Source organism: Benincasa hispida, chromosome 5 (genome assembly GCF_027475165.1).
Source record: "Benincasa hispida cultivar pf3 chromosome 5, pf3_genome.v1.1, whole genome shotgun sequence".
Lineage (NCBI taxonomy): Eukaryota > Viridiplantae > Streptophyta > Magnoliopsida > Cucurbitales > Cucurbitaceae > Benincasa > Benincasa hispida.
In genome coordinates, this window is record NC_143482.1 from 11,149,458 (window position 1) to 11,163,167 (window position 13,710).

General features: G+C 37.4%; 1 protein-coding gene across 1 annotated transcript; it reads left to right on the forward strand.

The window, feature by feature from the left end:
• The first annotated feature begins 736 nt into the window (after window positions 1-736).
• On the forward strand, window positions 737-4,265 carry LOC150035901 (uncharacterized). The gene is made up of 7 exons (XM_090313500.1): window positions 737-844; window positions 892-2,020; window positions 2,461-2,654; window positions 2,841-2,996; window positions 3,092-3,119; window positions 3,316-3,480; window positions 3,769-4,265. The coding sequence occupies exons 1-7, from the start codon at window positions 737-739 to the stop codon at window positions 4,263-4,265; spliced, it is 2,277 nt and encodes a 758-aa protein (XP_090169626.1).
• Window positions 4,266-13,710: the final 9,445 nt, after the last annotated feature.

The window sequence follows — 13,710 nt, forward strand, 5'->3', positions numbered from 1 at the left end:
GTTCTGAATGAGAGGCCGAAATATGGGTCTCTTGGTCGGTATAAACGTTGGGAGCTAGATCATTTAGGCTCGTTCTCAACTAGGAAAGAATGATGTTTGATGACATCTAAGAATGGTGTATAGCTACATTTAGTGACAATTGCTTGAAACACTCATTAATATATTTACATGTTTATAGTAATTTAATGCATAATGTTATACGATGTTATAGTCACTCACTGGGCTTTAAGCTCACGAAACCTCTGTGTTTTCCCTTCTCAGGTAGCGGTCAGTTTCCTCAAGGTTGATTCCTACTGCTGCTTGCCACTGAAAGACTCAGCTTATTAAGAAGACTTAGGTTGATGACCTGTTATTTACACATGTTTTGAGAGGGACTAGGGCTTCTTTAGGAATGTTTGGGCCATTTGTGAATATTTTTCTGTAAAAGAAATGTCTTGACTATATGCATGTATTTATGTAATCTTTAAAGAATCTTAAGTGAGGTTTGTTGTATGCGTATATTACTAATGTTTTCAGCAGGTTGGTATTTAGATTAGAAGGCTTGGGTGGTGGGTGCTGGCAGAAGGGCTAGTAACTACCACGGTCATATCCTCTTCTAGATTAAAAGGGTAATTTGGGAGGGGGTGTGACAAGTTGGTATCAGAGCATAAGATTTTGGGAATGAGAGAGGAAGTTCATGCATAAGTCTAAGTCTCTAAGTGTGAGTCCTTAACATGTGTACATTGATTTGGGTGAAATGTCGAGGCAACGTGGCAGACCAAGTAAGCAGACAGGTGGCAGGAATATTGACCCTACCAATAGGGGCCCGAAGGTTGGAGAGAGCCCACCGGGTGGCAAAAAGAAGGTAAATGATCCAATACGTCAGGAAATGATGTCTGAGGGAGAGTCCAGTACCTCCATGCAAGGGCAGATTCTCAGCTAGAAGATGTAGTTTTTGACAGGATAGTACAGAGATTAGCAGCCAGTGTGGGCTTTGTACGAGCCGACCCAGAGAAGAAATATGGTATTAAGAGGTTTAAAGCCCTAGGGGCTGTGACATTTGAAGGTACAACAGATCCGGCTAAACCTGAGTTATGGCTCGATGTAGTTGAAAAATGTTTCAATGTTATGAGTTGTCCAGAGGACAGGAAAGTAGGATTAGCCACCTTTCTACTAAAGAAAGAAGCAGAGAAATGGTGGAAAGTGATATCCGCCAGACGAAATAGTACATATGCGATGTTATGGCCTGAGTTCAGGAAGGCCTTTGAAGATAAGTATTACCCTTGCTCGTTCCGGGATGCAAAAAGGGATGAGTTCCTCAAATTAACACAGGGAACGATGTTGGTGGTAGAATATGAGCAGAAGTTATCACAGTATGCTCTGCCGATTATTTATGAGGAAAGAGATAGATGCAGGAAATTTGAACAAGGTTTGAGGAAGGAAATTAGAACTCTAGTGACGTCTACGGCTAATTGGCTAGATTTTAACCAGTTAATAGAAATAGTAATACGAGTTGAACGGAGTTTGGCAGATGTTGAGCAGTTGCCAAGAGGCAGTGAGGCCGTAGTAGGGCCTAGAGACAGGGGATTCCGATCTCCTATTGCAATCCAGACTAGTGGAAGCCATTTCAGGGGAACCAGTTGGCAGGGATCCAAGAAACGGAAAATGAGACCCTCGGCCAGTGCAATTAGCCAATCAGAGATTCCACGAGCTGGTGAGTCTATAGCCAGCACAGACAGGAGACCGACGTGCCCTAGTTGTGGCAAGAGGCATTTTGGAGCATGTTATAGTGGCAGAGGTGCATGTTTCCAATGTGGACAAACAGGGCATTTCAAGAAGGACTGTCCCCAGATGAATAGGGACGTTCCAACAGCACAGCAGCCGACCTCCCAGACAGTTAACCAACTAAATAGTGCTGGAAATCAGGGTGAAGAGTCGAGTAGTGCCAAGCAGAAGAATGTCATAGGTCGACCCCAGCAGCAGGGGCGAGTTTATGCCGTGACACACCAGGGGGTAGCAGAGTCTTCAGATGTTGTGACCGGTAATGTTATGTTATGTGGACAGTTTGCTTATGTTTTATTGGATCTTGGTGCCACACATTCATTTATATCTAGCATGTATGCACCTAGTATAGATAGGTTGGTTGAACCTATGCCTGAAGAGTTATTTATCAATTGGGAGATGTGATAGTAGTAGATAGAAGCTATAATCATTGTGAGGTACTGATCAATGGTCAGAACTTCTATGCTGATTTACTTCCTTTAGAATTGTTAGAGTTTGATGCTATCCTGGGGATGGATTTTCTAAGTAAGTATCATGTTTCAGTAGACTGTTACAAGAATGAGGTGGTGCTCAGAAAATCAAATGGCCAAGATGTAATGCTGACAAGAAGCAAATGATTAGTCGCGGGGAATTTGATATCGACAGTGAAAGCTCGAAAGCTGTTAAGCAAGGGATGTAAAGCCTATCTGGCTCATGTAGTGGTTGTTCAAGGGAAAAAGGTGAACCCAGAAGATGTCCCAGTGGTAAATGAGTTTTGGGATATATTCCCTAAAGAACTATCGGGATTATCACCCGACAGGGGGGTAGAGTTTACTATTGACTTAGTTCCAGGAACAACTTCTATATCGCAGACACCGTATAGAATGGCGCCGACTGAGTTGAAAGAATTAAAGGTTCAGCTGCAAGAGTTAATTGACAAGGGATACATTCGACCTAGTGTATCACCTTAGGGAGCTCCGGTATTGTTTGTGAGGAAGAAAGATGGTACACTTAGATTGTGTATCGACTATATGCAACTGAATAAGGTAACGATTAAGAACAAATATCCATTACCATGCATTGATGATTTTTTTGATCAGTTAAGAGAAGCCACGGTGTTTTTAAAGATAGACCTGAGATCGGGTTATCATCAACTGAGAGTGAGGGAAGCTGACATTCCTAAAACCGCATTTAGAACAAGATATGGACATTATGAGTTTTTAGTAATGCCATTTGGATTAACAAATTCCCTTGCAGTATTCATGGATCTTATGAACAGGATATTTCATCCTTACTTGGACCAGTTCGTGATAGTCTTGATTGATGATATACTGGTGTATTCTGGTTGTAGGGAGGATCATACAACCCATCTGAGGATAGTATTGAAGACGTTGCGAGATAGGTAGTTGTATGCTAAATTCAATAAATGTGATTTTTGGTTCGATCGGGTGGTATTTCTTGGGCATGTTGTTTAAGCAGAGGGCATTAGTGTAGATGCCCAGAAGACGGAAGTAATAGTTAATTAGGAACAACCCACGACTGTTTCAGAGATACGCAGTTTCCTGGGTTTAGCAGGTTATTATCAGAGAGCTGTGGTGGGTTTCTCTAAGATAGCCCTTCCATTGACGAACCTGACCAAGAAAGGCATGAGGTTTGAATGGTCGTTGAAGTGTGAACATAGTTTCCAGGAGCTGAAACGGAGACTAGTATCAGCACCAGTGCTTACCTTGCCTATTCTAGGTAAGGAATTTGAGATTTATTGTGATGCATCCCGACAAGGATTGGGATGTGTGTTGATGCAGGATGGAAAGGTGATTGCATATGCCTCTAGTCAACTTAAGAAACATGAGGACATTTATCCCACACAGGATCTGGAGTTGCCAGCAGTTTTTTTGGCTCTGAAGTTGTGGAGACATTACCTATTTGGAGAGCGTTGTAGGATATTTACAGATCACAAAAGCTTAAAATATATCTTTGATCAAAAAGAGTTGAATTGAAGACAACGAAGATGGATTGAATTGATTAAAGATTACGACTGTTCCATCGAGTACCACCTTAGTAAGGCTAATGTTGTGGCAGATGCACTAAGTAAGAAATCCTCGGGACCCAAGGCCATGATTGGTTCAATAAAAGGAATGCTATTGCAGGAGTTCAGGAATTCCAGAACCGCCTTATCAATGGAATCATCAGGAATGATAGCTACTTTTCAGATGAGGCCGACCTTAGTAGAAAACCTTACCTTAGTAGAAAACCTTAAGCGGGATCAGTTGGAAGACCCTGATTTTCATAATATTGCTGATGATGTAAGTAAGGGCATCAAGGTTGATTTTCAACTGGGAACAGACAGTGTACTAGAAAATGAGAGGAGAATGTGTGTGCCTAACAAGCTACATCTTAAACAAGCCATTCTAGAGGAAGCACATAGTTTCGCTTATTCCATGGAAATCTTACTAATGGCCTGGGATGAAGAGAGACATAGTAGAATATGTGGACCGATGTATAGTCTGTCAACAAATAAAACCTGAGAGACAAAGACCAGCAGGATTACTCAATCCACTTCCAGTGCCTGAGTGGAAATGGGAGCATGTGATAATGGACTTTCTATTTGGATTGCCTAAGACACCCTCAGGATTTGATGGCATTTGGGTAATAGTCGATAGACTAACTAACACGGCCAAGTTCATACCAGTAAAAGTTACTTTTACACTAGACCGTCTAGCTAAGATTTATGTGGATAGGATAATCAGTCAATATGAAGCCTCAGTGTCGATAGTGTCGGATCGGGACTCGAGGTTTAATTCAAAATTTTGGCCTAGTTTACAAAAGGCTATGGGCACTAAATTGCATTTCAGTACGGCTTTTCATCCACAAACAAATGGACAGTCGGAAAGAACTATACAGACACTGGAAGATATGTTAAGAGCTTGTGTATTACAATTCAAAGGAAGTTGGGATACGCACCTACCGTTGATTGAATTTGCCTACAACAATAGCTGCCATTATAGTATCGAAATGGCTCCCTATGAAGCATTGTACGGCCGACCTTGCATGACCCCAACATGCTAGAATGAAGTCGGGAAACGACAATTATTGGGTCCAGAATTAGTTCAACAAACAACAAAGAATGTGAAACTTATCAGGAATAATCTTAAGGCGGCTCGCGATAGACAGAAGAGCTACTCCGATAAGCAAAGAAGAGAACTAGAATTTGAAGTCGGAGAACGGGTATTTCTTCGGCTATCCCCATGGAAAGGAATTCTTTGATTTGGAAGAAAAGGGAAGTTAAGTCCACGATACGTCATACCATATGAAATTATGGAACGGGTTGGTCCAGCAGCTTATAGGCTGTAGTTACCGATGGAGCTAGCTCGTATTCACGACGTATTTTATGTGTCAATGTTAAGGAAATACGTGTCTGATCCCATGCACATTCTAGCAACACAACCGATATAGCTCAAAGAAGATTTATCTTGCGGGGCGGAGACCATCGAGATCTTGGACAGGAAAGACCAGGTACTAAAAAATAAGACGTTTCCTCTGGTGAAGGTGCTATGGCGTAATTATGGAATCGAGGAAGCTACCTGGGAACCTGTAGAGCAAATGAGGAGGAGATATCCTCAACTTTTTAAATGACATATCAAGAAAATTTCAAAGACAAAATTTCTTTTAAGGGGGGAATGATTGTAAACCCCGAACTCTAGGTTTCCTAGATAAGCTTGTTTAGCCAAAGGAATGTCATATTATATATTTATTAAGTAGCAATTCATGTTTGTCTGTAGGAGTTATGATGGAAGGGAAGGAAAAAGATACTAAATGAGGGGTGGCGTGGCAGTTAATCCTTGAACTCTGGAGGCGGTGGGAAGTTTTTGGAAAAAGAACTTCAAAAGTATGGTTTCGACAATTGACATGAGCAAATTTTAGTAAAATCAGTGCCATTCGAAAACTTAGAGAAGCTAGTTTGCGAGGTTGTCTTGCCAGAGGAAGTTTGCACAAGGAGAAGAACAAGAAATGAAGAAAGAACAGAGGAGGCTGAATCTTGGGTTAATCAGGGCTCGAGGTGAAGATTGGAAGTTCCAGGCCAAACTAGAAGAAATTCTTGGCTTAAGTTTTAAGGTAAGAAAGTTACTCAATTCTAAACAAGTTTGTAGAAGGAAGTTTCTTGAAAAGAGCACTGAATTTCGAGTTATGAATTTTTAAAGTTGTAATAGGGAAACAGTGCATAAGCAGACAGCTGCTTGGGTTGAACAAACAACCAGTTCACCGTGGGAGTTATAGCGAGATGTGGGGATGAGGATCTCGCCTATAGAGGAAACCTCGCTGGTATCGCTCTAGAGAATCTCGCCAATCTTGTTATAGAAGGAAATCTCGCTAGGAATTGGGGTGAGTATCGCTAGGATGAAATTTTCGAGGAAAAACCTGATCTCAATCTAGAGGATCTCGCTAGCATCGCTCTAGAGGATCACGCTAGCATCGCTAAGGGGTATCTCAATGACCTCGCTCAGGGTGATCTCGCCAGTAAAGCTGTCTGTGTTGATGAAAGTTCTTTCAATAAATAAATTAATTGAGGTATTTTACTAAGAATTCTAAGTAGTTTAATCGGGAATTATATCTTTTCAGGCCAAAAAGAGCTAGGTGAAGCGTACAAACCATTAAGAGCCTGATGAGCGGTGAGTGACTAAGTAAACTTAAGGTTTCCAATACTCACGCATATATGATCAAGTAAAGGACAGTGACATTAATGATGAAATTATACCAGGTTTCCAATACTCACGCATATATGATCAAGTAAAGCACAGTGACATTAATGATGAAATTATACTTCCTCAAGCAACAAATGGTGGGAGAATAACTTAATGCATGTTTCCAGCTTGTATGTGTGTAACACAGGCCAAGGTATGTCGTGTAACCATTACAAAAGCTATGTTCTGATTTTGATATATGCTTCCTAGAGGAAGGTTATAGGAGAATGAGTTCTTGTGTAAATGAGTGGCAATGGAATAGTTCTTGTGTAAATACTAGGCAATGGAACTTAATTTGATGTTACAGAATACACATTTGATACTGAAGGAAACTTGAGAAGGTATCTAACCGATTTGGTACCGAAGGACATTTGAGAAAGTACCTGACCAATTTGATACCAAAGGACATTTGAGAAGGTATCTGGCCAATTTGATACTGACGGACGTTTGAGAAGGTATCTTAGTAGCTCGATACTGAAGGACAAATTTGAGAAGGTATCTGAGTAGAAGTACTTAAGATATGGTTGTACTTAGTATGGCCACGTGCACGTACGCAGTTCTGAATGAGAGGCTGAAATATGGGTCTCTTGGTCGGTAATAAATGTTGGGAGCTAGAGCATTTAGGCTCGTTCTCAACTTGGAAATAATGATGTTTGATGATATCTAAGAATGGTGTATAGCTACATTTAGTGACAATTGCTTGAAACACTCATTAATATATTTACATGTTTATAGTAATTTAATGCATAATGTTATACGATGTTATAGTCACTCACTGGGCTTTAAGCTCACGAAACCTCTGTGTTTTCCCTTCTCAGGTAGCGGTCAGTTTTCTCAAGGTTGATTCCTGCTGCTGCTTGCCACTGAAAGACTCGGCTTATTAAGAAGACTTAGGTTGATGACCTGTTTATGTACACATGTGTTGAGAGGGACTAGGGCTTCTTTAGGAACGTTTGGGCCATCTATGAATATTTTTCTGTAAAAGAAATGTCTTGTCTGTATGCATGTATTTATGTAATCTTTGTAGAACCTTAAGGGAGGTTTGTTGTATGCGTATATTACTAATGTTTTCAACAGGTTGGTATTTACATTAGAAGGCTTGGGTGGTGGGTGGTGGGTGCTGGCAGTAGGGCTAGTAACTACCACGGTCATATCCTCTTCTAGATTAAAAGGGTAATCTAGGAGGGGGTGTGACACATTATCCACATTGTGCATTGGTTGTGAAGGAATCTTCCCATACTGATTGTCCAACCTACTGACTGCATTAGCCAGTTGGGAGATTTAAGTGGTGTAAGAGTAAAGAACATGTATGTGGAAGTAATTAGGATCTAAAGTACTCTAATTACATCAATTTTATTAATTAAGCATGCTTGTTCAAAACTGTAAAACAGAGTTTTGAAGAATAGACCTTGATATAGCTTAAAATTGAAACAAGCCACTAGTTGTTTTTTTATCACAAACAATTCGTGGATTACTACTAGAGTCTTCCCCGCTATTCTCCAGCCTTAGAATGAATTGTGGGCTACAAAATTATTATGAATTTACGTGAAAAAAGAGTTTGAGAAAAATTGGAGCTATGGCTTTTGAGAGGAAAAATTCAGCTTCAATAACTAGCCATCCAACCCCAATCTTAGCAATTTTTTCTTCTATGTAAAGAAGAAATCACGCAAAATTAGAACCATCTGAAAGTGACACCAAATTGATTACTAATTAGTGAGAACTGAGGTGTTTTTATAGAAGTTCAAGTGGGAAAAACCCACTACCTCTAAAATTCATCTAATTTTGAGATGAATTTTCTTAAAATTAATTCAAATAATTCATTTTAAAACCAATTTTAAATAAATTTAATTCTAATAATTAATTTTAAATAAAAATAAATACAATTAATTTTAAATAATTAATTAATAATTTTGATTTAATGGCAAATATTAAATTAATAATTAACACCAACCCGATCATGAATCCCTATTCATGTGTACAATATTTAAATCATATTTAAATATTTTCAACTCTCCCTATCGTTTAGCTCATAATTAAATAATAAATCATTAAGTTTATCAAATATAATTAATGCTTACTTCCTAAAAAAAAAATTAGAACGTTTCAAATTTTCTCATCACACTATTCTAAGTTTTAGTCTGATGTGAGCTAGCAGGGAGACCTAATAGACCTATAAATCCTGTGCTCCAACAATCTAAGATTAACCGGCTAAACTCTTTAACCTAGTTAACCAACATTCCTTAACTACTAAACACTCCACTATAACCCAGTAGCTGCACTCTTCTCACTGTAAATATATTTTTGTAGATTTGATAAAACCATAAATAGTAAGTCAATTCTTCACAGGTTGTTTGTAATTACTGTTGTGTCAAAATTACCATTTACCCATGTAATTACATCTTGTTCCTTAAATCCCACTCATCTCATAATGAACAATTGGTTTTTTGTTCAATTACCAAACCGAGTCCTTCTCGAGCCAATGAATGGGTGGGGTCTCTTGTTTAGGACCTGGAGTAAACACTGAAGAGAACAATCAATCTACTATCAAAAAAATTGGGCAGGAGTGAATTTCATCTTGGAAGACTATATACCCAGCTATCTACGCGGTCTTATCCCTAAAATGATCAGATTATGGAGTCGGTAAATCAGGTCACTCTCACTCATGCAGATTAAAGGATAATCCCAAATAAACAGGAGTTCATAGTTAGCTTAGGATTGATATTGAGTTACTTAGGTCATCGTATTGAAATAGTAAGTGTTAACAGTAAAAGGTGTTATAAAGTAAAAGTGACTATTTCTCAGTAAGGTCTTATGCAAACTCATTTCATAGGACACTTTTACTCGTATACCATCATATGAACGATTCAGGATCACATCATTTGTATCAAATACAAAGTGGGCTGCATCTATAGTTCCCCAAGATAAGGTACCCAACCTTATACTATACTATAGACTGTTTTGGCTATTACTCGAACAAGATCCACTTTTATGTCTTCACATGTAGTTCAAGTATTCATGCTATAGGCAGGGATTCTTATTTTATTAGATTTAGGGTTCTTAAATGTAGTTCACATATTCAATAACATCTTTACTAATTAAACCTCAATAACAACTTTATATTAAAATAGATTCTATTTGTTTACAAATCACGAGTTTTAAGACATAAAACCCAACAAACACCCACTTGGACTAAAACTTCAGTGGGGTCACTTACATATAATGTTTAGCGTGTTGGGTTATATGTCCTGAAACTCATAGTTTGTAATGTTAAACATATTCTATTATCAATAAAGATGTTATTGACATTTATTTAATAAAATGTTATTGTATATGTAAATTGCACTTGTAAAGACTAAATCCAATAAACTAAAGATCAATGGCTATTATACGAATACTTGAACTTTATGTGGAGACAAAAGAATGGATCAAGTTCAGTTAATAGCCAAAATGGTCTATAGTATATGAATAAAGTTGGGCACCACTCTATAGTTATTTCAATTTGTTGTAATGTGCTACAAATGAAGTGATCCTGATTTGTTCATGTAGGGATATGAGGAATCGGGGCATCCTATGCAATGAGTTTGCATAAGATCAGACCAAGAAATAAGTCACTCATACTTTATAACGTTGTTTATTGTTTAAGATTGACTTTTTCAAATCGATAACCTAAATAACTCGACCTTAATCCTGAGCTAACTATGAACTTCTGTTTATTCGAGATTATCCTTAGATTTGCGTAGGTGAGGGTTGGCTAAAAAATGCCGACACAATAAGCTTCCCAGTTTAGGGGTAAGACCAGGTAGATAGCTGGGGACATAAGGTGCTAGACGGAATTCACACCTACCCAATTTAGGGATAGTAGAGAGGTTATTCTCTTAAATACTGAATCCAGGTTTTGAACAAGGGGCCACACCCTCTCATTAGCCCAAGAAGAACTCAGTTTAGTGATTGGATTAGAAACCAATTGTTCATTAGATGATTAGTGGGACTTAAGGAGCAAGATGTAATTTTGGGGGTAAAACCGCATTTGACCCAGTCGTTATTACGAACAACCTGTGAAGGGTCGACTTACTGATTATGGTTAAATCAAATGGATAGAAATATATGTACTATGAGAAGAGTGCAACTACTGAGCTATAATGGTGTGTCTCAGTAGTTAACGAATATTAATTAATTTGGTTGAAAGAGTTTAGCCAATTCATCTCAAATCTTTGGAGTTAATGATCTGTAGGTCCATAATGTCCCTTTACCAGCTCGTAAATCTTGGATTAGTATATTGAATTTGGGAATTAAATTTGAAGTGTTTAACTTTTAAATTAAGACTTGAATTTGAATTGTTCGATTTCAAATTAGAGTTTGGATAATTATATTCGATATCATTAACGTTTAATTTATCGAAATTAAATATAATTAGAGAGTTTAATTATATTTAAATATTGGTTTAAATATTAATTACTTGAAAAGGATTCATGTTTGAAATAAGTATTTGGTTAATTTAATATTTAATATTATATTATTATTTAATTAAATAAATAAATGTGTTTAATTAATTACTTAAATTATTAAACTGATTTCGTCAAAATTTCAAATTTAGAATTTGAAATTTTGTTTTTAATTGATTTGGAGTTAACTAAAATTAAAAATCAATTTGAGTTTAGTGGAAAAATCCACAATTTGGCATTGCTTGGTGGATTCAACTAAAGATCAATACCTAGCCCACTTCCATGTTGCATTTTGAAGTGTCAAGATGTTGATTGAATGGGTGCTTACATGCCTCAAGTGCTTTATTACTTCAATTGATCTGAATTGAAGGAAGATTGATAGTTTTGGCTGAAGAGCTTACTGAAGTTCTAGAAAAAACTCTCAGAAACCCTCTCGTCCTCTCTTGATTAAGATTAATTCTGATTTCCTCCACTAAAATCCAAGTTGGAGAATAGAAGAGAAGATCTCTTGGTGGTCTACTATTGATTTAAAAGCCCAATTCGTGGAGAGGAGAAAGGATCAAGAGGTTTTCTTCAAAGGTATAAGTTCTTGAAACCCTATTCTATGAATTTCTTTCCATGCATGCTTTTAGAACTCAAATTAAATGTAATTAATATGCTTATTGATTCTGATTTCTTCCACTATGTGTATGTACTTTCCATTAGAGCTTGAGATAAAAAAACATAAAATATAATAAACTAGGGCATCACATACCCATGACTTCTTCTACTTTCCCTAGTTGTATATAACTTGTAGTCCTAGACTCATTAGATGACCGCCAAACACTTTAGCTATGATGGTATTTGTAAATGAATCAGCAATGTTGTGCTCGAAGGCTATCTGTTTGACGATTATGTCTCTACGTTGCACAATTTCCCTCATGAGATGATATTTGCGCTTAATGTGCTTCTCGCGCTTATGGCTTATAGGTTCTTTAGAATTTGCAACTAGGGTGTTAGGTAGATGTACATTTAGAAACACTTACAAATATATTAAAAACTTCTTCAGTCATACAACCTCATTTGCCGCTTCCCATGCAGCTACGTACTCAGCCTCCATGGTGGAGTTAACAGTACAACCTTACTTTACATTCCTCCAAACTATTGCTCCTCCGTTTAGAGTAAACATCGATTCTGATGTTGATTTCCTTGAATCTCTATTGATCTGAAAATCAGAGTCAGTGTATCCTGTAAGGATTAAATACTTAGCACCATACGCGAGCATATAGTCCCTCGCTCTACTAAGATACTTGAGTATATTTTTAACAGCAGTCCAATGATCATATCATGGATTGGACAGATACCTGCTGACTATTCCCACTACATAGCATATGTCATGTCGTGTACATAAAATGACATACATTAGACTACTAACTGTCGATGCATAGAGAATATGTCTCATATCCTCAACTTCTTGAGGTGTCTTAGGATATTGTTCATTCAACAGATGAACTTCATGCCTAAAAGGTAACAAATCCCTCTTGGAATTATACATCTGATATCTAGACAATATCTTGTCTATGTAGATGCTTGAGATAGGGCTAACATTCTGTTCTTGAGAATTCGAATGATTTGTATTCCAAGAATATACTGAGCCTCTCCCAAATCTTTCATTTGGAGTTGGGTTGCTAGCCATCTCTTAATGTCAATCAGGAATCCTACATCATTCCCAATGAGTAGAATATCATCAACATAAAACACTAGGAAGGTTATAGGGGTTTTGACAATTTTCTTGCAGACACAATGTTCGTTAGTATTTTATGTAGAGCCATAATATTTTATCGCACTGTCAAATCTTATATTCCAGGATCTAGATACTTGTTTTAACCTATAAAAGGATCGTTTAAGCTTGCAATCTTTTTGCTCTTGACCCTTTTCAATGAACCCTTTTGGTTGAGCCATAGCTTCAAAAAGATATAGATTCAAAAAACGAGGAAAAAAGAGTTTGTCTAACTCAGATTTCATTTCCACCCCCTTCAAGATTACCATTTAGAAAAGATATCTTGATATCCATTTGCCAAATTTCACAATCATAAAATGTTGCAAGGGACAAGAATATGTTGATCGACTTTAGCATGGTAAAAGAGGAGAAAGTCGATTGGTTTTTATGCCCTAAAACATGTAGATAGTAAATATAACATTTGACCGATCATTAATAAAGTGTTATTAATGTTTATTACAATAAATAGTTATTGCTTGTTCTTTCTTTATCTTGCCTAAATAACTCCAATCCAATAGAATAACATCCTAGAGTGTTGTATGAATCTTGAACTGTATGTGGAGACATACGGGGATCAATGCTCAAGATATAGCTTAAAGGATCTATAGTGTATGGATATGGCTGGGTACCTTATCGTTGTGACACTACGGATATGACCCACTCTGTATTTGATATAAATTCAATGATCCAACACGTTCATGTAGGGGATATGCGAGTAGGGGTATCCTATGTAGTGAGTTTGCATAAGACCAAACCACGAAAAAGTAACCAGTAGATGTAACTTCATTGACTAGTTAGGTTTCTATTGCACTAGGATGGCCTACGTAACTTAGTCTTATTCCTGAGTGAGTTATAGACTCCAAATCATGAGAGATTGTCCTTTGATTTATATTGGTGAGAGTAGCAAGTTCACCGATTGAATATGCCTACCATTTTTGGGGTATGATTGAATGGGGAGCTGGGAACATAATTTCGAGAGATTGAATTCTCCCCTTCTCGATTTTAGGTTAAGTAGTTGAGTGTTCCATTA

Coding starts and splice junctions, on each gene's coding strand:
- LOC150035901 (XM_090313500.1), top strand. CDS start 737: ATGTCGAGGCAACGTGGCAGACCAAGTAAGCAGACAGGTGGCAGGAAT. Junction 2,021..2,460: donor GTCTTCAGATGTTGTGACCG/GTAATGTTATGT, acceptor TGGCTCATGTAG/TGGTTGTTCAAGGGAAAAAG. Junction 3,481..3,768: donor GCTTACCTTGCCTATTCTAG/GTAAGGAATTTG, acceptor AATTGATTAAAG/ATTACGACTGTTCCATCGAG.